Source organism: Chaetura pelagica, unplaced genomic scaffold (genome assembly GCF_000747805.2).
Source record: "Chaetura pelagica isolate M959 unplaced genomic scaffold, ChaPel_1.0 scaffold46, whole genome shotgun sequence".
NCBI classification, from domain to species: Eukaryota; Metazoa; Chordata; class Aves; order Apodiformes; family Apodidae; genus Chaetura; species Chaetura pelagica.
Window position 1 is genome coordinate 1,093,578 of NW_009954102.1, and position 23,353 is coordinate 1,116,930.

Below are 23,353 nucleotides of genomic sequence, written 5' to 3' on the forward strand. Positions count from 1 at the left end.
TGCTGGTGTGTTTCTGCAGTCACAGTGTTAGAAATGTTGAAAAGCTTGTTGGGAGGGACCTCTGGAGGTCAGCATCAGTGCTGGTTCTGTGCTCAGAAGGGGACTTTGACCAGTGTGGGACTAGGTGACCTTTAAGGTCCCTTCCAACCCATTCTGTGGGTTAAACCAGTAAGGCAGTCTCCTGGATAGGTGTTGAAAGTCTCCAAGAACAGAAATTTGGCAGCCTCTGGGTAACCAGTAACCCTCTCATCACTCTTTTTCCTGAAGCTCATCTTGAATTATCCAAGCCAGAATCTGTAACTATTGACAGTTACATCATCTTGGAATACTAAGGAGAGTTTCAATTCTGTCATAAATATTCTCAAGTAGCTTTAAGCTGTTTCTACATAAATAGGAATATTTTAGTATCAACCCTAACACTTCAGACCTGAAAGTAGTTCCCTCAAGAGGTGTCGTTTTTCTTTGTTTTTAAATGAAGCTTGGATTGTGTGTATGCAAGGGACACAGGAGACTTGGAATTGAGTTCTTCTTTCTCTCCCCCCAACTGAGTTTGTTTTTATTTATGTTCAGGCTATCAACAGTGAAAATGTACAGTTGAAAGAGCATATTTAGTAACAACCATCTGTGAACTAGAGTCACTGCACATTTAGAAGGCTTGATTGCAACTGTTCTTGGCCCATAAAAGCAGAACAGATAATAAATATTTCTTTTCTAAACTTCATGTTCGTAACATGTCAGACTTCATGTCATGTTCTGACAGTGTTTTATTTTGCTTGGTCTTCACAGCTCAAACTTTCATGCTGACAGCAAAGAAGGTAGAACAATGGGAGTGACTAATCTGTGGCAAATCCTTGAGCCTGTGAGACAACCTGTCAACTTGAGCACTCTCAAAGGAAAAACACTTGCTGTTGATTTAAGCCTGTGGGTTTGTGAAGCTCAGACTGTCAAAAAGATGATTGGAGTAGTTACCAAGCCACATCTGAGGTATGGTACCCATAGAAATTATTGTAGCCAAAAGTCTTGGAGCTGTATAATTTAGGTGTGGTGGCACTTCCAAATTTAAGACTGCCTCCTAAATTAATTTGACTCAGTTGTTTGTTTCTGTTATGGCTTGTGTTATGTGCATAAAGGGTTTGAAGTGGAGACTCAGTCATACTGGCTGAACTTAATGCTCGGGTGCAAGTAGAACTGCTCAGGCCTCAACTGTAGCTAAGGATGAGATGGAGATTAAAAAAAACATGTTTATCTTACTGTGGTTCAGCACTATGTGCTATGCAGATTATTAAGGAACACAAAGCAATGTCCTAGTAATTCCTGTATATTTCTGAGGCTGTGTGGTGGAAGGCAGCATGGGAGTTTCAACTGGTTTATCACAGCAATTTGGATTCTAGTCAATTCAGAGTATACTTAGTCATGCATGTTTTTGCCTGATGTGGCTTATAAGTTAAAATTGTAGTTAGCCCCCATGCTGGATTAAATATGTTTAAATCATTCTTCAGGCTTATGAACAACCTTAAATATGTGTATTTTGAACTTAAATGAACCACATACTTAAGGAATGATCAAGCATAAGCAACTGTAACTTCAAAGCACTGTTTTCTACAAATGATGCTGATAAAAATTAAAAGATACACAAATTTTTCATAAATGACCTGTTGCTGGTTAGCTGAAGAATACAGTTACTAGCTGCTGTTAGACATTCCTGTGGCTTCTGTTGAATTCAACAGATATTTAATACCAGCATCTTTAAAGATTAATTTGTTAAAATGTTATGCTTATATCCACATGGATAATTAACTAAAACTTGAATCCTGACCAAAGTCATTACTTCTCTCTGATAGGATGTCCTCTGTGCAGTAGTGGAATGGGAGCATCAGGCTAGATTTCTGATGCAGTCTTTCCAAACTATAACAAAGGAGTGAACAGATTTCTACCAAATAAAAAGGAAATGTTTTCAGGCAGTTGGAAATTAAATTGATATGCTCAGTATTTTAGAGAAACTTAGTGTGATTAATTCTTACATCATTTCTGAAAGTAAAACCAGCCTTAAAAGATGAGCTTATAATTTTGTAAATTTGCTGTGGGAAAAAATTAAATGTAGTGTAATAGTCTTTCCATGTCAATCAAGATATAAATGTTTGATTACTCTTTCTGAAAGATTGATTGTGGAATTACTGGAAAAAGTAAATGCTGTCTGATATTACTGCTCTCAATTTTACTGTCATAGACCAAATGGTTAATCCTGCTCCCTTGCAAAATTCCACCTGTCACCTACTCTGTTTTGCATATGAAATAAATTGGCATGGTAGTAAAATCTGAGTCTGTCTAATGCTACAGCATTCAGTCACTTCAGAATCTGATGTATTGATAGATTTGGGATTAATTTTTTTTGTGTATAAAAGAATGAATGTGGAAATGTGAATTTGGAAGCAGACTTTGGATACCAAATGTCTTTTATTAAGCCTTTTAATTTGCTTATGTCTTTATACGTAAAATAAGCCTTTCTTGTCCTCATATGGTATTTTGGGGAGAATTTTCTAAAACTGTTACAAGTCCATAGTAAAGCAACCAAAGACAGGGATATTGATAAAGGTTTGTTAGCTTGGGGATGGGGGAATCCTAAACGGTGGAGAGAAAGCTAATTTTGTTCTGAGACTAGGCTGAGGGACATAAGGAAAATGGGAAGAAATCAGGCTTGGCTACTTCTGCAGCTTATGGAACACCTTGCTTCGTTGCAGAAACCTATTTTTCCGGTTCTCTTTCTTCACATCTATGGGAATTAAACTGGTGTTTGTCATGGAAGGAGAGGCCCCCAAGTTGAAAGCAGACACCATGAGTAAGAGGAACGAGATGCGCTACGGACCTTCCAAGAAAGCTGGAGCTGCAAGAACAGGGAGATCTATATTTAAAGCCATGTTAAAAGAGGTAACTGAGGACTGTGTTTCAGTGTTTTTAATGTGATAGGAAAAAAAAAAATCTTAACCAAACTGAATACCAGAACTAAAAAGAGTTCATAGTTTTCTACACAACACATTTCAGCAGTATTTTGAGTTCTGAGCAAACATGTGCCTTTGAAATTGACCCTCACAGCATCTGTTAACTGGTGGTGTAGAAGAGGGACCCTGTCAGAACAATTTTCTTTTTGGATGTGTTTTGTGCATGTTATGCTATAGTGAGCCACAGTCGTAATTCAATGCTTATTACTGAAATTCAGCTTCCTTCTTCTACAGTGTTAGTATTGATACTTTTTTAAAATCTAGATTGTAGTACATGTGAAAACAGAAATGTGTTGTGTACCTATGTAAGAAGCTGGTGTATTTTTAAAGGGGTGCACTGGGACTGTTTTGTAATGTAGATCTGTGATTTGGTAAACTGGCTGACTAGCTAAGAGGATACTCTTGTTGGAAACCTGCTAAATTAGGCTAACAGGAAGATTGTGTAGTCACCTTGGTGTACATGGTTGAGACAACTGGTTGCAGAGACTTCCTATTCAGTAGTTGAATTCATTCACTGTTGCAGATATGTAACCATGTTTGTCTATTGCAAATTTGATGAGATACAATTTAGACTCATGGCCTCAGTACATTTAGTGCATCAAATCATCTTTTGTTCTTAAACTCCAACATAATTTCTTTTTTATCTGACCTCTATAAGTGTATGAGCATGCATGAGTTTATCTTGCCCTGGGGCTGACAGTGTTGTACTCGGTGCCTGATACTTCTGATGCCTGTTGAAAGATGTTTGGGTTAGCCCAGTATCACTGCTTGAGTAAACAACCAGCATTGCTTCACAAAGATAAATATTCCTTTGGTATTTTCTTTCAAAAACATCCTGAATACCTATTGAAAGGGGAAAGATTTTGATGGAGTAGCCATTCATCATGTTGTGTTTAAGTCCTGTAACTAAGAGTTTTGCTCTTAGTTGACCATTTCTTTTGACTGTTACTGTAAGCTGTATTTTTCTTAAAGCAGGGGCTGTATTGATGTAGTGTTCTATAGGCAGTACAACAGCAGCAGGTTTTGTATATATACTTGTGTCTGAGAAAACACATGCTAATAAGTGGATCTAATTCAACATTCCATTTCTTATTTTTTTGGATTACTTCTTCTAGTGTCTGGAACTGCTGGAGTGTTTAGGTGTCCCGTGGGTTCAGGCAGCTGGGGAAGCAGAGGCAATGTGTGCCTATTTAAATGCAAAAGGACATGTTGATGGCTGTATTACCAATGATGGAGATGCCTTCTTATATGGAGCTCAAACAGTTTATAGGAACTTTGCCATGAATGCTAAGGTAATATACCACATCCCTTTCTCACCCTCTCTTTAGACTCTTCCCAAAAGTGTAAATAGAAATAATGAACTTGAAACAATAGCTTAGTAGATATTATTGCATTTACCCCCTAGTAGTTAGGTTTGTTTAAATCAGTGCATTTAAGGCAGGAGTGTTTTTTCTTTGAATCACTGGCAGTCTGTGTGTTGGATGTGAGAGCAAAACCACTGGATTGAAGAACATTTGGAGTATTACAGTTTGTAGGGTCCTTTGACATGTTATATAAACCTAAGGAGCAAACTTGCCCTCCCCTTCCTCCTCTACAATGGAGAATTTGAGTGAAGTAGTTGCTTCCTATGAATTTACCATTAAGGCATGTGGGCGTGGTCAGCCTCCTGGGTCTAATAACAGTGTACACACATTTGCATCTTACACGCTTATTTTACTATTAATACACTTAAAAGTCATACTATTAGTCTTCAATTGAATGTGAACAGGGTGGGGATTGTACGTCTGTATTGTCATCAGTGGTTGTGGTCATTCAAAACCACACATCCATTTCTGACCTCGATCTGAAGTGTTTATTGGCTAGGAGTGAAATTTTCCAAAACTGGTGAAAGGCAACCCTAAATTTCCGTAATTTATACTTTCTCTGTAAATTAGAGAGGAACATGTGTGTTCTGTCTGGTGAATTTAGCAGAAAAGTGGAGAGAAAATGGTATCGAGATTGAAATTTTAAATAACGCTCATCTGAAAGACTTGTTGAGAAAAATATTTCAGTCATAGGAGAAAATCCATAGAACAGTAAAAAAAAGTGCTATGAACAATTAACTTCTGGAAGATTATTTGCTTTGGTGGTTTTATCTTGACCTGGTTCTTTCATTCAACTTTCTTGTCATTTAACACCAAAAATGAAGGTGGCCTCAAGCTTTCGGGTGTGCTTTGTTACATATCCAAGTCAACATAAAAAATAATGTATGTGAATGTGTGTCTGTCAGGGGCATCTGTTCCATAAAGCTGGGTGATGCTGTGTTGCTGGCTTATGTGGGTTTTTCTGGTCTTTTTTTGCAAGGGGGCAGAGGGCAGCATCCTATATTTTGATTCATGTTAATCTTGAATGTTGGTGTATATGAGTCCCTCTACCCTTTAGAGATTCCTTTATGTCTCACATGCTACGTAACATTTTAATTATTTTTTTCATTTTTTTACTCAAGGAGCACATTTAAATATTTACATGGATTTTAGAAACTAGTTCCTGAGATGACTTCCACAGCCACTAGTGCTGGATAACGTCATTAAAAACACCCTTTGGCTTATTTTAGTTTCTCTCAACAGCTGATGTCCATACTTAAAACTTGACTTTCCAGAGCTGTAGGTATTCATGTGGTGTCCATACATTACATTATCAATTTTAATTGTTTTTTGTTGTTGTTGTTTTTTCTTTTTGCTCTCAGACTCCATCTATGGGATACACGCATATCCAGCAGATATGAGTGAGCAATTCCAGCTGAATGTGACTCAAGGCAGCTCCTTCCCTGATAGTACAGAAATAACACATGCAATACATTTCTCTTGCAGGATCCACACCTTGACTGTTACACAATGTCCTCAATTAAGGAAAAACTGGGTTGTGACAGAGAGTCTTTGATTGGGCTAGCTGTTCTCCTGGGTTGTGATTACCTTCCAAAGGTAAGCAATACAATTATTTTTTATTGGGTACTTAAACTGTCTTGAAAAACAACCAGTTATATCAAGGGAGGCACGGGCATGCTGACAGAACTGTAGGCAGTGCATGATTACTGAGATCTAGTGGAAGAAGATGCTCAGTAAGTTGCTGTAAATTTTATTTGTGAAGGCTTAAAGGTTCATGAACATTAATATTTCAAAAAGTGTTATGTATTATCCCAAACTTTTCCTGTAATAGAGGTGAAGTCAAAAGTTTTGATGTTGATTACATTGAGCAAAGGTGTTTGTGAGGATGTTTTGTACCTATTTGCATGTAAGGACAATCCTCGCAGAACAGCTGTACAAAATGAGAAAAACAGCTTTTTCTGTGCTGCTGGGAACACTTGGTGGTGATGACTTTGAACTGTAGTTTTTACTTATGCCAATTCTGGAGGCAGTTTGGATTTGTCCCCTTTTAGTTCTGTCATTAGTAAATATGATTTATGAAGAAGCAGAAGCCACCTATTTGAAAAATTTCCTAATGAATCAAGTGAGAAGGTTCTCAGGTTTTCTTTTTGCATTTCCTATAAGCTCTTGTTTGGTTGTTTTTTTGGAGACTGTTCATTGGCTCTTTGAAATTGAGAGGAAATGGGATGAAACTAGATTTTCATGCAGTTCAGCATACAGTGTCTTCAGGCAGCAGCTGCTCCCATTCAGGCTTGCAGTGAATATCTAATTACTCCTAAATAATTGTGTTACATTTTGATAAAACTGCTTTAGAACAGTTGATAATGCTGAAAGAGCAGATAGCTCTAATTTATTTAATTTTTTTTAAGGCTTGCTTCTCTTTATAGAGTCTTTTTTTCTCCTGGCTTCTTGCTGATTTCTTCCTCTCTCCACTGTAATGGAACTAGCAGCTCCCAGAATGCCACATTCCTGTATAGTCCTGAAGTGACACAATTAAGTAATGCCAGATAGATCTTTTGAGTTACTGCATCCCAGCAAAGTGGATTAAGACAGAAACTTCCAAGGAAAGCTGGATTACAGGACTGCATTGGGAATGGGGTTTGGAAAGATAAAGGGAAGTACCACTCTATAATTGCATTGCCTTGGCTGAATAAATATCGAAGTAATACTTGTAGAAGCTGAATATCTGAATATGAGTGCCTGGCTGCAGTCCAGTGAGAACTTGTAGTTGTTTTTGAATGTACATTGATTTCATGTGGTTACATATATTCAGTTCAGCCATTAGAGCTGAATGAAAATAAGGTTTAGATTTATTTTTAATAACGCTGTAGAAAGCACATTCAGTGCAGTCTTTATTTTCAACTGTACTGATTCTTAGCAAAACAGAGTAAGGATCAAAAATGCAACTGAAAAGCAGTATATATGTTTTAAATCCTAGAATTATTTGGGTTGGAAGGGACCTTTTAAAGGTCATTGTCATGGTTTTAGGCCTAGCTGGCAACAAAGTACCATGCTACTACTTGCTCTTTCCTTCTCGCACTGTGGGATGGGGAGGAGAAAATAGAAGGACAAGCTTGTGGTTTGAGACAAGGACAGGAAAGGATCAGTCACCAATTTCTCACACTAAAAAAATTCTTCCTTGTATCTGGTCTGAATCTACCCTCTTTAAATGTAAAACTGTTGCCCGTTGTCATGGGCCCTACTAAAAAGTTTGTCCCCATCTTTCTCATAAGCTGCCTCTAAGTCCTGGAAGGTGCTCTAAGGTCTCCCTGGAACCTTCTGTTCTTCAGGCTGAACAACCCCAACTCTCTCAGCCTCTCCTCATAGAAGAGGTGTTCTCTTCCTCTGATCATTTTCTGTGCTCTCCCTCTGGTTGTTCTGAATCAACTGGCTTTCACTCTTCAGTACCTTTACTACAAAGTTCTGGATTTTAATCCATTAGCTAGGTTCCAGGAGAGCAACTTCCAAGGGGAGGTTAGATGGTGCTCTGAGCAACCTAATCCAGTTGAAGGTGTCCCTGCTTATTGCAGGAAGGGTGGACTAGATGACCTTTAAAGATCCCTCTCAACCAAAACCCTTCTCTGGTTCTCTGAAAATACTCACTGTCCCTATCTATTCTCCATGCTGGTAGTCCCTTCCTATAAGGACATGAATACTGCAGATGTAAGAATGGAGTAAATATTAAAATCAAGCAAGCAATTATTGAAATGGAGGAGAGGAGTTCTTTGGGTTTGTAGTTTTATTGGGGGGTTTTAATTACTTTTCAGAAAATGCTCTTGCATGTTTCTTTGTCACCTGTCCAAATTGATTTTATAGAAGTGCTTGAGGTCTTCATGTATTAGAAGTTGTTTCTGTTGCCATAAAGCTTCTCTTTCCTGTGAGTGAAAGCTTTTTGCTGGGTTTGTTCTGTCTCTTAATCTCCAGCCTTTTGACTCTAAAATCCAAAAGATCTGTCTTCATTTTGTCTCTCCAAGACAATTCTGAAAATTTTCAGCTCTCTTGACAGTCACCTGGCAAGAATGTTACTAATCTTCTGTGTTGCAGTCCTGTTGCAGATGACAAGAAGGAAAACAAACCAAATAAAACCACTTTTCCTGTTGTTTTCTACGACCTTCTTTCCCCACCTTGCATTATCTGAGCTGCTTTTGAGCACAAGAGCATTTCAAGCAGCTCGTGTGTGTGTTACAGGGTACTACAGCTGTCATGTTACTTCCTCTGACTTCTGAACTTGGTCAAAAATTATTTTTCTCTATTTGTTCTCAACATCTGGGATCTTTATTCTTCATTTATTTATGTAATACTATGAAGGGAGATTTTATGAAAATCTGAATACTTTGTGTGTCATTAAATGTGGTTTGTCTTCACAGGGTGTTCCAGGAGTTGGGAAGGAACAAGCTTTAAAGTTAATTGAAACTTTGCAAGGTCAAAACTTACTGCAAAGGTAAAATGAAAGTTTACATTATGTGATTAACTACTTTGCTCTTGTTCTAAGACTTGCTAGGATGTACTTCAGCTCCAAGACAATGTTTGTAAATTAATTTGGGGGTGGGAGGCAGAAATTACAATATTCCTTACTTTGCTAAATGAATTCTGTGTCTTGCTAGACAAGCTGTCTCCTAGCTCTTGAGCTAGCAGATACAGCTTGATATATTGGAAAGGGAAAGGGCTGATGAGAGACTTGTGGTGATTTTTAGTTGAGTTGTGGATCAGAAGATGAGATACCAAATGCTTTCTATGCTGGTTGTCATCATAGGTGTGTGATTACTAAAAAAACAACAGTCATATAATGTACTTTAAAAGCAACAATTTTATGAATGAGAAAACTCTGTTTCTTGGTTAGATGCCTGAGAAGTATAAAGGGAGTATTTTTATGTTTTATTTAATTATGAAAGTTAAAATATATTTATAAATCCTTTTGATATCATCCTTTTAGGTTTGAGCAATGGCAGGAACAATTTCAATATGATAATAATCCACCATTGGTTGTTAAAAGGGTAATTCACTGTTCTGAGTGCCATCATCCAGGTCAGTGTGAAAAGCACTGAATTTTATTTTTAACCTAGTAGTTTATTTTTTGTTCTGGGTGTATGGGGTGGATTGGGGATTTTCTGTTTGTTTATTTGGATTTTGGAGTTCTTTGACTAGCATTAAAACCAGATTATCTTCTCATTCAGCTTCTGGGCTATCTCTTCTTCTACTTTTCTTCAGGTATGCAACTAGTTCATAGCAGATGGAACATTACCACAATGCTGTTGTGCTATCTCAGCTGTTTGTCCTTATCAGTAAACAAAGTATACTGACCAGCAACTATTTCTTTAGTTGTCCAGATTGATCTTCCATCAAGAGGATTCAATGCATTAGCATTGCTGGCTTTTATTGCAGTATTTTCTTAAAAAGAAATTAAAGAACCTCATTTTGGTAGCATCTTGGATCAGTGAACTCATTCAAATCCATTGCTTGGAGAAGGAAAAGCTTGTTTCAAACATGTCACATGCACATTTGTCAGGATGTCAGGGACTACTTCTGCAGGTTTTTAGGTAATAAAGATTTCATATATATATATAAATACAGCTAATGGCTTCAGATCTGCTTACAGCTGCTACTGATGTCAGATTTATGTGTTCAAGCTTTGTACTATTAGCTTTGTACATGTGGATTTTAGAAACCTGTTCTTCTCATGCTTCATGCATCTGCTTCTGTAGGATCTTACAGGGAACACGAGCACAGTGGATGTAAATTCTGTGAAAGCTCTAGATGCTGCAAACCCAGCAACTCCAAAACCTGCTGTCCTTGTGAATGGCATCAGCTACAGCGAGTGAAACAAGCAAGTGCAGTGGAGGACAATATCAGAAAGTAGGAATGTCTTGACATTGAACTGCTTTGCCCTGTGTTCAGCTGCAGGGTGAGCTTTTAAGTTCTTTTTTTCTCATTCAGTTCCTAACAAGTTTGTTTTTCCTGCAGAAAAGCTACCAGTTGTGAGGGCTTTCCATTCTCTGAGGTAACCAGCAAGCCTATTTAAAGATCATTTTTATAAAGCAAGTAATTTAAATTTCAGATTTCTGCCCTCTCAAAGTGTCTTTTTTTGTTGTTGTTTTATCTCAAGGTTATCCAAGAATTTCTTGTAAACAAGAATAAATTGATCAAGATAAAGGAATGCCAAAGGCCAAATTTATTGTCCTTTCAGGTATATGACAAAATACTGTATATTCAGCTCTTTAGTCTTTTGTTTATTAGCAAAGAAAGTATCTGTGATAATTCTGAACTTCTTTGGTAATTTTACTGGAAGTAAGAATTAAGAATCTTGCTACAACTTCTTAATGTACTTCATTTTTTGAAAGCCTAAAATTGAAGACCTTGAAAACAATCAGTTGATGTAAAGAGGTATAATGAATAGTGGAAGAAAGAGAATTTAGAGAAGATGTGGACTCTTTTTGTTTTTAACCTTTAAGTTTCTTTTCATTGATTTTTAGGGTAGCATTGAGATAACCAGCTTCTGCATATAACAAGCAGAAGTGCCTTTCATTCTGAATCTTGCCTGTTCTCTTAAAACCAGGTAGCAGGCTTATATTTAGAATTACATAGACTGTTTCAGTTGGAAGAGATGACAGCCTTCTAGTCCAACTGCCTGACCAATTCAGGGCTGATTAAGTGAAAGAACTAAGAACTAAGGGAATTGTCCAAAATCCACTTATGCACTGACAGGCCTGGGGCATCGACTGCCTCTCTAGGAAATCTGTTCCAGTGTTAAGAGGAAGCCTGTTCCTACAACACTGACAGCTGTCAAGTTCAGATGCCCTTTAACTCAAAGCACACTGCTGCTGCCACTACACAACTGTTTCACAGAATCACAGAATTGCTGGAGTTGGAAGGCAGCTCCAGAGACCATCCAGCCCAACTCCCCTCTAAAGCAGGATCCCCTGGAGCACATCACTCAGGGCTGCATCCAGGAGGGTTGAGTATCTCCAGAGAAGGAGACTCCACACCCTCCCTGGGCAGCCTTCTTTTTTTCTCATTCAGTTCCTAACAAGTTTGTTTTTCCTGCAGAAAAGCTACCAGTTGTGAGGGCTTTCCATTCTCTGAGGTAACCAGCAAGCCTATTTAAAGATCATTTTTATAAAGCAAGTAATTTAAATTTCAGATTTCTGCCCTCTCAAAGTGTCTTTTTTTGTTGTTGTTTTATCTCAAGGTTATCCAAGAATTTCTTGTAAACAAGAATAAATTGATCAAGATAAAGGAATGCCAAAGGCCAAATTTATTGTCCTTTCAGGTATATGACAAAATACTGTATATTCAGCTCTTTAGTCTTTTGTTTATTAGCAAAGAAAGTATCTGTGATAATTCTGAACTTCTTTGGTAATTTTACTGGAAGTAAGAATTAAGAATCTTGCTACAACTTCTTAATGTACTTCATTTTTTGAAAGCCTAAAATTGAAGACCTTGAAAACAATCAGTTGATGTAAAGAGGTATAATGAATAGTGGAAGAAAGAGAATTTAGAGAAGATGTGGACTCTTTTTGTTTTTAACCTTTAAGTTTCTTTTCATTGATTTTTAGGGTAGCATTGAGATAACCAGCTTCTGCATATAACAAGCAGAAGTGCCTTTCATTCTGAATCTTGCCTGTTCTCTTAAAACCAGGTAGCAGGCTTATATTTAGAATTACATAGACTGTTTCAGTTGGAAGAGATGACAGCCTTCTAGTCCAACTGCCTGACCAATTCAGGGCTGATTAAGTGAAAGAACTAAGAACTAAGGGAATTGTCCAAAATCCACTTATGCACTGACAGGCCTGGGGCATCGACTGCCTCTCTAGGAAATCTGTTCCAGTGTTAAGAGGAAGCCTGTTCCTACAACACTGACAGCTGTCAAGTTCAGATGCCCTTTAACTCAAAGCACACTGCTGCTGCCACTACACAACTGTTTCACAGAATCACAGAATTGCTGGAGTTGGAAGGCAGCTCCAGAGACCATCCAGCCCAACTCCCCTCTAAAGCAGGATCCCCTGGAGCACATCACTCAGGGCTGCATCCAGGAGGGTTGAGTATCTCCAGAGAAGGAGACTCCACACCCTCCCTGGGCAGCCTGTCCCAGAGTTAGTGTCACTCTCAGAGTTAATAATTTATTTTCTCCTACTTCAATGGAACTTCCCATGTTTCAGCTTGTGCTCATTGTCCCTCATATTTTCACTGGCAACTACTAAAAAGAATCTGGGTCTGAGCCTGAAAAGAGCTTCCTTGGCCTGTTACTGACAGCTGCTGAATCTACCCTGTTACAGATGACTGTTCCCTCCCTTGGCAGTGAGATATTGTCAATATTTTAAGTATTTAGTCTTGAGTACCTAACAGCTGTCTAAACATGGTATCTAACAAAATAAGAAAATTTTAAAGTTTGGGGTATTTTTTGTATTTGTTTTAACTAACAGATATTTGCTTCTGAGAAGATGGAATGGGACAAACATTACGCTTGTAAGAAACTGTTAACACTATTGACACTTTATGATATGATCCAGAGAAAATCTGGGTACATTGATTCAAAACAACTGCAGGCAATACGGTAATGGATTTGGTTTCTTTAACTTAATATGTTTACTTCTGCTGCTGGAGGAAAAAGCATGGGGTTTTTTCCTTATTTTGTTAAAATAAAATGGGGGGTTTCCATCTTTACTTCAAGCTTTGTGTTCATTTTTGAACAGAGGTAAAAATTTATATCAGTACACCAATTTTTAACACTACTGCTGCACAAAGTAATATGTATATCAGTTTTCCTTGACTGACGATGCCTGCTTTTCCTTGTTCTTACTTTCTATTCTGTCTCCTTGGATCTGCATGTGAGAGTCAACATTACAGGTTTCATTCCCTGCTCAGGTCGTTAGCAGTTTAATTGGATTTCTGTGATTCAAAGTAGGAGCCTAGGCTTAGAAATGAGCACCTGCAGATGCAGTCATGGTCTCTTGATTTCTTATCAGACCTACTGACTTTCATGGTACTGTACATCTGATCACATCTCTGGCTTACTGTTCTACTCTGCTGCCTCTTCTTCTCAAAACAACATTTTCATTCAGGACTGCTGCATTTAGGAATATAAAAATGACCAAATATGCTGTTACTAAAAATGGATATGCAGGAAAAAACAAGATAAGAATGTAGCTAGTTTCCCACAGAATTTTTTCCCACCATCTTGTTTTCTGTTACTCAGGGGTTTTCTTAGTCAGAATTAGTACCTTCTTATTCTGTCAGTCTAATCTTTTCTTAAACATACATAAATATTTAGAAACTGCAATGTCTGTTGGCAAATATGAATTTAATTTCCCTGTGTGAAGAGAATTGCTACTTTATTTCAACTTCCAACATCTGACTTTTTGATAGAATCAGTCATAGAATGGTTTGGGTTGGAAGGGACCTTAAAGATCAGGTAGTTCCGATCTCTCTGCCATGGACAGGGGCACCTCCCACTAGACCAGGATTAATTTCCCAAATAAAACTAGAATTCTGCTCTCCCTCCCCAAAATTCTTGTATTGCAAGAAGGTTAGGAGTTCTTCCTTGTTCCTTGTTGCTGTTTGGGGGACAAAAGGGCAGTCAGCAGCAAGGTGGGAAGATCTCTTCTGGCTTTGCATGTCATAGTCCGTTAAATCCCTACTCACAGAGATGTTCTATTCAGTGTTGTATTTCAAAAGAATGGAGAGACTGGCTGGGAGCTGCTTTTTAAATTCATTGGCTAGAGAAGTTATCAGCATTTACCTTGATTAATGGATTATAGATATTCTCTGTTTATAACACTTTCTAGTGGTTTGCGAGTTTAAAAGACAAATTGTGTGTGGTCTAAAAGATTTCTGTTGTTAGCAAGTGGCTAAAAACACAGCAAAGATTCAGCAGGAGCCTCTTCACAAACAGGAACCTATTAAATTGGGGTGTAGATAATGTTTTTAGAGAAGTCTCATAAAGACTGACTATCCTTGCTCAGTTAATGTTTAATGTTCATTCATGCTCTCATGCAAAAAGAGTAAATTACCCTGTTTGGTCATTCAGAAAATTACTGTCTATGGCAACAGCTTTCTCTGTGGCACAGCTGAAGATACCAAACTGATGTTTGTAGGAGTCTGCATTATGTTTGTCTGTTACAGAACAGCATTTTTATTTCTTCTTATGCTCCTCTAAGCTGTTTCACTAAAAAAAAAAAGTTTAAGTGCTCTAATCTAGATAAAATATTTCACTAACTTAATACAGGATGTCGTGCATTTTTAAAACGTATTAATTTCACTATTACAAGAATATTTTTCCTCTCAATTATTACAAGTTAGAGTATTGAAGTATTTTTAGATAATTTGATATTTTTTTCCTTTCCTGTTTAAACAAAATTATTTATTTGGCTTCTTTTTGTTGTTCCAGGATAGTCAAGACACGTGTTAAAAACGGAATTCCTTGCTTTGAAATTGCATGGGAAAAACCAGGTTGGTCTGGTTTCTATGTTATGGAACAAAACAGTTGATAGAAAAGTGCTTTGAAGAAGAAAAGAGTTTCACAACGTTTTAAGGCAGTGAAATGGGGGTGAGATTGGAAACTGTTCTATGAAAACAGTAGAAAAAGTGCATCAAATTTCACATAGCCTCAGAGTAAAAGCAGTGCTTTTGAAGAAAATTAATTCCCTAGGAAGCAAGGGACTGAGTCTTCAGGTGCTTTCTCTGTTACGTGTTAGTAAGATCTGAACTGTTTCTTACTTAATTCACTATGTGCCCAAAGCTGTGACTGGTTACTAGCTAGACATTTTCTCTGCTGACAGACTTCCAGCTGTAGTGTGCCCTTTTGAGCCAGGAGACTGGCAGAAGGAAAAAACTTGACAGCTAAACCTCAGACACTGTACTGTTGACCTTTTTCTGTGCCTTTTTTGTACTCAGATAAATATTTTCGCTTTTTAGTTTTCCTATTCCCTAATTTGATATGTGTGTAACATGCATTCGTTAATTTTTCAGAGCATTATGTTGATGCAGAAGATGAGTCTGCAGAGTTGTTTGTAGTTACAGTAGAAGAGGAGTCTTTGTTTCAGGCTGCTTATCCTGATGTTGTTGCCCATTATCAGGTGGAAAAGTCAGAAATTCTGAAGAAGAAACAAAAAAGTAAGGCCAAAAAAATTTATTTCTTAAGAACTTGTGGGTCTTTCCATGATACAAAAAGCAAAAGCAACAAACTTTTCTCCCAGTTATGATTATCTGAGCAATAAATATCATGTCAGGATTCAGGGCATTGTATCTTGCAGGGACTGTGCTTGTATCTTACTGTTTTATAACTCAGCACTAGGAAATCTGAACTGTGATTAATATCCCATTTTGATTTGCCCTTTTTATTTTTTTTCAGACAGGAAAGACAGACCAAAAGAAAAAGAATTACCTGATGCTAATGATGAAGTTAGCAGTCTTCTGTCTCAACTGAATTTAAAATCCAGGTGTGGAGTCTTTCCTGTGCAAGACTCCAGGTCAGGTGTAGAAACTGTTCCAAAGTTTGTACACCAGAGCAGCACTGAATCAAAAGATCCTGTGTTAGCTTCAGCTTCCTGCCAAACAGCTGTTCAGATGCCAGCACCAGCTGCTGCTCTTCCTCAGACTGCATCACCTCACTCACTCTTACAGAGAATGTGGGCTCACTCCTCTTTGTTGCCAGCACAATTGACTAAAAATTCAGGAACATCATCCTCTTCCTCTGTAATTGATTTGGAAGAAATCTTCATCAATTCACCAGACCATGGAGGTGATACCCACGATCCAGCAGCTGACTTAAGTACCTATATAAAACACTTGCATCCACTAGGTCATGAAATAGTAAGAAATAACTTGGAATATTCTGGTGCTGTGCAGTCTGATCAACATTATTCTGATAGTGCAGATGATTTGGTTTCAGATGATGCTGTAGGACAAGTTCAGGAGTGGTCTCTAAGCAAGCGAATACATAAGAAGACTGCCATTCCATCAAGCCCATTGTTGTCTGAAGATGTAAAGCAACTGTGGTCTTCAAAAGGTTTTAGACAAACAAAAGAAGCATTGAATCCTGATAAAGATTGTGTCTCTTCCTCCTGTCAGTTAAATAAACTAGTGCAGGAAAGTAAAAATGAGAAACTACATCCTGGATGTGAAATGTTTCCAGTGTCTCAAAAGGCAGCAGATGTTGTGACTGATTGTCACATTAAAAAAGCTACTTGGAAAACTTCTATTAAAATGAGTGTGTGTCAGAACAGAGGTCATTCTAGTGAAGAGAGTGATGATGAGAGCATGAATAAAAATCTGATTTATGAGCAGCAGAAAAGGCAGCTGAACCCCAGTCAGTTGAAAAAATGCTTTACAGAGGAAAGCAGTAACACTGTTACTAGCAAAAGAACAAACAGTGACTCAGCCCTTCTAATTAAAGGCAGGAAGAATCAGACCAATTTTAAAAAAGCTGTTCAGAGTTTGGCCTTGCAAGTATCTCCGAAAGCATCCTCTGTAGAGGAAGTCAGTTGTCCCCAAAGTCCAGAGCAGCCATTTGAGAGGTCAGATTCTGGTCCCACTCTGCAAGCCAATAGTGCTGTGCTGCCTTATGCATGGGCAGACAGTCCCCTGCCCTTGTCTGAAAGACTAAAAGGAAGAATCAAAAGCAATTAGGTTCTCCATAAAATAGATTATTATAACAATTAACTCTGAACCTTCAGCTTTTACAGAGTTTTTCTCAGAGTTTCTGCAATATGCTCTATCAATTGTAAGTGTTTTGATGGATAAGAAGTGCAGTGAAACTGCATACTGGAATTAAAGTTTGAAACTAAAATTACAGCAGAAGCACTAGATAGCTGAACTATAGTTCTTCAGGATTTGATTACATTCTGAACTTGGTACATAAGCATCAGGATATTGTATACCAAGGAGCAGAGAGGCTTATTTACTAAATAAGGTGGGTTGTTGTTTTTTTCCCAGCCAATTGTGAGGATTTTGTGCACAGCTATTAGTCCTGCTTATTAAACCAGACTCTCCAACTCAAATTTTCCATTCTGCTCCAGTAACTTAATTTTGCTAGTTTTAAACTGGGTTTTCAAATCCTAGGATGCTGGTTGTGTTGATTATCTCTGAAAGCCCAGATAGAGAGACACACAGCAGATGTACCTTGCAGGGTAGCTGAATTTATATGCCATGCCCTATAATAAACTGTATGTGCATCTTCCAAGAATAGGATAAGCCATAAAAGGATATTCTGGTTCTGTAGCTGTCATATCTAATATTTGAAGAAATTTGATGGCTGTTTTAATCCAACGTTTATAGTTTGAGGCATTTTTTCTGAAGATATGAAATCCCATCTAACACTTCTCCTTTTAATAGAATGAAGGTAAAGTTCCAGAAAATCAAAAGATGATGGTGCAGATTCTTTGAATAATACCATGTAAATGTTTGTTTGGAAATTTGAATAGAATTCAATTTTTGAAGGTGTTATTCTGCCTCTCTACTATAGACACAGTCTCTAAAAAAAAATGTTGTCTTTACCAGCATTAGGAAATGCTTCCTTGTCTGTGCTGAAGTGTTCATAACTTTTTCTCTGGACCAACCAGGAGGGCCACTCTGACCAAGGTGCAGTGTTAACAACTGAGAGGTAGAATAGCCATCCCTGCAGGAAAATGTCAGTTCTTCATAAAGGCCAAGGCTTGAAAAGTTGAAAAGCTCAGCTCTAGATGTGCTCAAGGAAGAAATACACAGTCTACAGATAATACAGTCTGTAAGTAGCTAAAATGGTAGATTTGTGTTTTCCTCTGTGGGTAGGTGGAGAAAGTTTCTTGATAATTGTTTTTCTAAGTGAGAAATGTATTATGGAAATAAGAAGGAAAATCCTTAATATTGGATATTTACTGTCAGTTTTGAAGTTGGTCTCTCTCTTTTGGAGACTCTTAACTACCCAGCTGATGTGAGGGAGCAGCTAGAAGAACAGAATTACTATAGAGTGTGAGAGGAAAATTCACCTGGGGACCCTAAGTTGAGACATTCCTTATGCAGTGGTCAGCAGGGGAGAGACCAGACCATTGATTGTGGGAAAAATATTGTTATTGGTTATGTTTTGGGTTGTTTTTTTCCTTGCTGCTGATTGTGAGCACTAAATGTGGGAATCAAGAGTTTGGATTTTCCTTGACAAATTGCAACATCACGGGAATGACGTCACTTGTGTGCACTCCCAGTGTATGGGAATGTGCTCTTTTGTTGGAGAGACCATAAAATTTCACCCATAATGTGTGGGTTTCTGTGTCTTAAGGATTTGTTTGGAACTGGGGGGCAAGGAGAGTTTTTGGAGGGTTTTTTTAATTTCCAAATCTGCCTGGGATGATGGCTTTAATGGATGATTCACTAAATGCCAAGTTCATGACTTGTAGATGATGGAATCCAGAAATAAGATATTAATCTATGACATTAAGAGCTGCAGAAGGAAAAGAGACTATGTAGATCACCACAAGTTAATCTGACTTCATAAATACAGTTCAAGCATGAAGAGCGGAAAAATGTCAGGTTTATCATTTGCAATACATCTCAATTTTGTGCAGGTTTTCTGCCAGTGCTTTGGAGACAGCAATAAATGTGGAAACAACTGTACAGGTACCTGCTTTCAGTTGAGCTGTAGCTGCTTATTGCAGCAGATAAACACACAAACATTTATCATTAGGGGTGACTGTTGCTTGAATTTACGATTTGTTACAGAAGGGAAATGGATTTCTCATCTTTGTGTAATTTACTTGATCTAAGGATTAGGGATTATTTTCTGGGGAAATGTTTTTACCATTCCAAAGCTGACTGCTTTGCAACCTCTTGCACTTGTGAAGAAAATGTTCAAATAATTGAGTGGATAAAACAGGTTGTTCTTCTGCAGGAAATATTTCTACAATATAGTGTTAAACTGGTTGTAAGTATAAATGAATGTGATGCATAAGCCAAATGACTTGGAATATTTGCATTTATTATCTCCTTTGGTCAGCCCAAACAGGCTCTATCAGGGTGCTTCATCTAAAGTAATCAATTATAGAATGGTTTGTGTTGGTAGGGACCTTAAAGATCATCTAGTTTCAACCCCCTGGAGGGGCAAGGACACCTCCCACCAGACCAGGTTGCTCCAAGCCCCATCCATCCTGCCCCTGAACACTTCCAGGGATGGGGCAGCTGCAGCTTCTCTTGGCAACCTGGGCCAGAGTCTCACCACCCTCACACTCAAGAGTTTCCTCCTCATGTCTGACCTAAATCTCCCCTCTCTCAGTTTAAACCCATCACCCCTTGTCCTATCACTGCCCTCTCTGGTGAAAAGCCCCTCCCCAGCTTTCCTGGAGCCCCTTCAGGCCCTGGAAGCTGCTCTAAGGTCTCCCTGGAGCCTTCTCTTCTCCTGGCTGAACACCCCAACTCTCCCAGCCTGGCTCAAGAGCAGAGCTGCTCCAGCGCAAGGATCATCTTTGTGGCCTCCTCTAGACTCTCTTCATGAGGATGGGTTGCAAGTAGAGAAGCACCATTATTTGAAGTACTTTTCTGAAAGTTTCTCTGCAGAACTACTGTACCAGCCTGAGTTCTTTACCTTGTATATCACTCCTGATGTCAGCACCCCTCTAGCCTCAATGATTCCTGCAGATAAGGAGCAGGTCCCGAGGCTCTACCTTAGCAGTATAAATACCATTATTTCCCAACTTGAGCACAGTGTGAAACATTTCCTTAGTGCAGATATATTTAGCATATTTTAACAAAGGGAAACATTTATTTGGCATTCTTTGTGGTAGTAACTCGATATTTCAGATAAGTAGGAAATCAACTAGAAAGGAAAATATGTAAATGAATATGTAAATAATAATAATAAAAAAGGTTTAAAACCCCCTCAATTTCTGTGTATCCCACTGTCAAGCTACACATGCTCTGACATACTTAGCGATGTGTGTGAGTGTGCCTAACAAAAGGAAAAATTTGTTTTAATTGTGCTCACCAATTCCTACTTTGTTAATAGAACTGTTGAACTTGGTAAATCTTTTGCCAGTTACTAGAGAAATTTCCCAAGTGGAGAAGGGGATTATTTAGCTGAGGCCTTGCACAGGCTGGGCTTTGTGTTCTTATGTCAGGAAAGATACTTGGAAATAGGGAGGGTGAAAGAGACTAATGGCAGCTGTTACTTGAGACAAGATAAAGTCTTTTCATGTCTAAAAAGGTGTCAAACCCTGCCGGATTATATCGGCAGATAAAAGGGAGCTGCGGTTGGAATATCATGGAGAGTTGTTACAAACCCGAGTGCTACTGACAAAACAGTAAACCCCGTGCTAGATGTAGCACTATTTTCCTTCAGGAAACAAAACACTTGAAGTTTTTCAAGAAATGAAAATCACAGTAGGTGACAGAACCACTTTTTGCATCATCATCTTGCTCATGGATCCTGCCTTCTACCTACTCACAGTGCTGAACTTGTTTTAACTCAGTAAGATTAATCAGGTATCGAACATTAAAAGTTCTTGAAAAGGAAGGCTTCTCCTCACCCCTTACCCCGCTTTCCCTTTGCTGGGTTGGAGAGATTTTGTCACTTCACAGCTCAGCTAGAGAAAGGGGCACACCTTTGAAAATGTTGCTCTGTGAAAGCAGCTTTCTGTACTAGAATTCTACCTGGTGAATATTCCAAGTGAATTAGCTGCCTGATTAAAATACAGTGAAGGCGAAGAAGCTAACCTGGGCTATTTTAATGCCAAGATAGTGTAGAAGTAGCCACACTTTAGCATTTATGTTGTAGTATCTTATTTTAAAAATGCAATTTTCTCTGCTGAAGCACCTCCTCATCCAAGCTCAAGGCCAAGTTATTTGTCCTACCAAACACTCTTCACAAAATCATCAGAGCTGGAAGGCAGCTCTAGAGACCATCCAGCCCAACTCCCCTCTAAAGCAGGATCCCCTGGAGCACATCACTCAGGGCTGCATCCAGGGGGCTTTGAATATCTCCAGAGATGGAGACTCCACACCCTCCCTGGGCAGCCTGTCCCAGGGCTCTGTCACCCTCACACTAAAGAAGTTTCCCCTTGTGTTCAGAGAGAACTTCCCATGTTGCAGTTTATCCCCATTGCCCCTTGTCCTATTGCTGGGCACTACTGAAAAGAGCCTGACTCCATTCTTGCACCCGCCCTTTAGACAATAAGGTCTCCTCTCAGCCTTCTCCATGCTAAACAGTCCCAGCTGTCTTAGCCTTTCCTCACCAGGGAGATGCTCCAATCCCCCAGCCATCCTTGTGGCCCTCCCCTGGACTCTCCAGCAGTTCCCTGTCTCTCTTGAACTAGGGAGCCCAGAACTGGTTCCAGTTCTTCAGCTGTAGCCTCACCAGGGCAGAGTGGAGGGGGAGAATGACCTCCCCCAACCTGGCCACACTCTTCCTGAAGTATCCCAAGATACCATGGCCCTTATTGGCCACAAGAGCACATTATTAACTCATGGATAACTTGTTGTCTACCGAGACTCCCAGATCCTTCTTAGGGCTACTTTCCAGCAGGGCAGCCCCTAACCTACACTGATGCAGAGAGTTGTTTGGTCCCAGGTGCAGGACCTTACATCTGCCCTTGTTAACTCTCATAAAGTTCCTCTCTGCCTAAATCTTCATCTTGACAAAGGTTGGATCTAGGACAAGTTATGAGTGTTCTTTAGGACACAGTGGGAGGAATTGTGGGTGTGTCTGCTTTGGACAAATTTGTGGGCAGACTAACTAGATGAACCCTCATGTCCTGTCTTCTCTCTCCATCCTGACGTCCCAGTGCTGCCCTGACAGTGATACCACATCACAAATAACAGACAAGACAGCCCAGATCCTAGAAACTAGAAGTTTTATCTGCTGAAAAAACATGACATTTATGGCCTCATTTCAGGTTGAATTTGGGTTATCTTCCAGTCCAATAGCTTCCAGGCCAGCACTCAGAGAAGCCTTTAAGCCTCTTTCCCCCAGCCCACTGTCATGTCTTCTACACATTTTCTTTCAATCTTTTGCACTGGTGAGCTAAATGTACTGCTTGGTCTGCAGAGGGGTCCAAAAGATCCCTGTGCCCAGGCTCAGATTCCCCAAAACCTGGAGTTTAAAGGAACAAAGGGCTCCAGGAGTTACAGCCACATGCACACCTACTGTACAGGGGCTTTGTAAGGTTTTTCATCTAGGCTGATATGGTGCTAGTTTTTGTGGTTGTTGATTGTCCTGGTTACCAACTAAGACCTGCTAGTCAGTAGTGTGGGAGATCACCTATAACCAGTTACAGGGCTGATGTCTCAGGAAGACACTGCTGAGAAGAGCAAATTCTTTCCTAGGACATGCTGCTGAAGTCATGGACAACTACCAGCCCATAGAATGACTGTATGGCACTTAGCCAGTTTGATTAATTGCTTCTTTCTATATCTAAATTGCTTTTTTGGCTTAACTGTGGGTACTTCTCTCTGGAAAACTTGCTTGGTTGTATGAGCTCCCAGTCTCTTACATCCATTTGAGTTAACAGAAATCTGAAAGTTTTCCAAGACTGGGCAACCAGAACTACTGCTTAGTAGACTCAGTCAGTCTTATTCTGTTGGATGTACCAGAAAAGCATGGGGTGTCTTTTTCATAAAAGTTCTTCATGACTAGAAATTTTCTGCTGGAAAAAGAAAAAAAACCCAACCAAACAACAAAACAGTTTCAGTGCCTTGGATGTGTTCTTGTCCTGGATGCCTTGAAATCATCTGTCTGCTGGGAGAGTAGCCTTCCCACCCAGTTATGGGCATGGGATCTTACAGAGAGATGGTAGGGAGGTATCCCATAATAATTGATTTTTGTATAGCAACCTATCAGATTTCATAAAGTTTTTAACAGCCACTAGTCCTTCACTTACTCTGTTACCTCTAGGTTAGAGGTCTTACAGAGAGAACATTCCTCTCCCCACATCGATGATGTGAAGAATGTAACGTTACAAATGTGACTCTGGCACTGAGCGTGTTGGAATTTGCACA

General features: G+C 39.0%; 1 protein-coding gene across 1 annotated transcript; it reads left to right on the forward strand.

Moving 5' to 3' along the window:
- Positions 1-823: 823 nt before the first annotated feature.
- On the forward strand, positions 824-17,023 carry GEN1 (GEN1 Holliday junction 5' flap endonuclease). Its single transcript, XM_010002369.1, has 13 exons — positions 824-984; positions 2,739-2,925; positions 4,112-4,288; positions 5,846-5,956; positions 8,767-8,840; positions 9,333-9,424; positions 10,102-10,252; positions 10,361-10,397; positions 10,503-10,583; positions 12,820-12,950; positions 14,784-14,845; positions 15,365-15,508; positions 15,747-17,023. The coding sequence occupies exons 1-13, from the start codon at positions 824-826 to the stop codon at positions 17,021-17,023; spliced, it is 2,685 nt and encodes an 894-aa protein (XP_010000671.1).
- The last annotated feature ends 6,330 nt before the right edge of the window (positions 17,024-23,353 follow it).

Coding starts and splice junctions, on each gene's coding strand:
- GEN1 (XM_010002369.1), top strand. CDS start 824: ATGGGAGTGACTAATCTGTGGCAAATCCTTGAGCCTGTGAGACAACCT. Junction 4,289..5,845: donor ACTTTGCCATGAATGCTAAG/GTAATATACCAC, acceptor TTTCTCTTGCAG/GATCCACACCTTGACTGTTA. Junction 8,841..9,332: donor GGTCAAAACTTACTGCAAAG/GTAAAATGAAAG, acceptor TCATCCTTTTAG/GTTTGAGCAATGGCAGGAAC.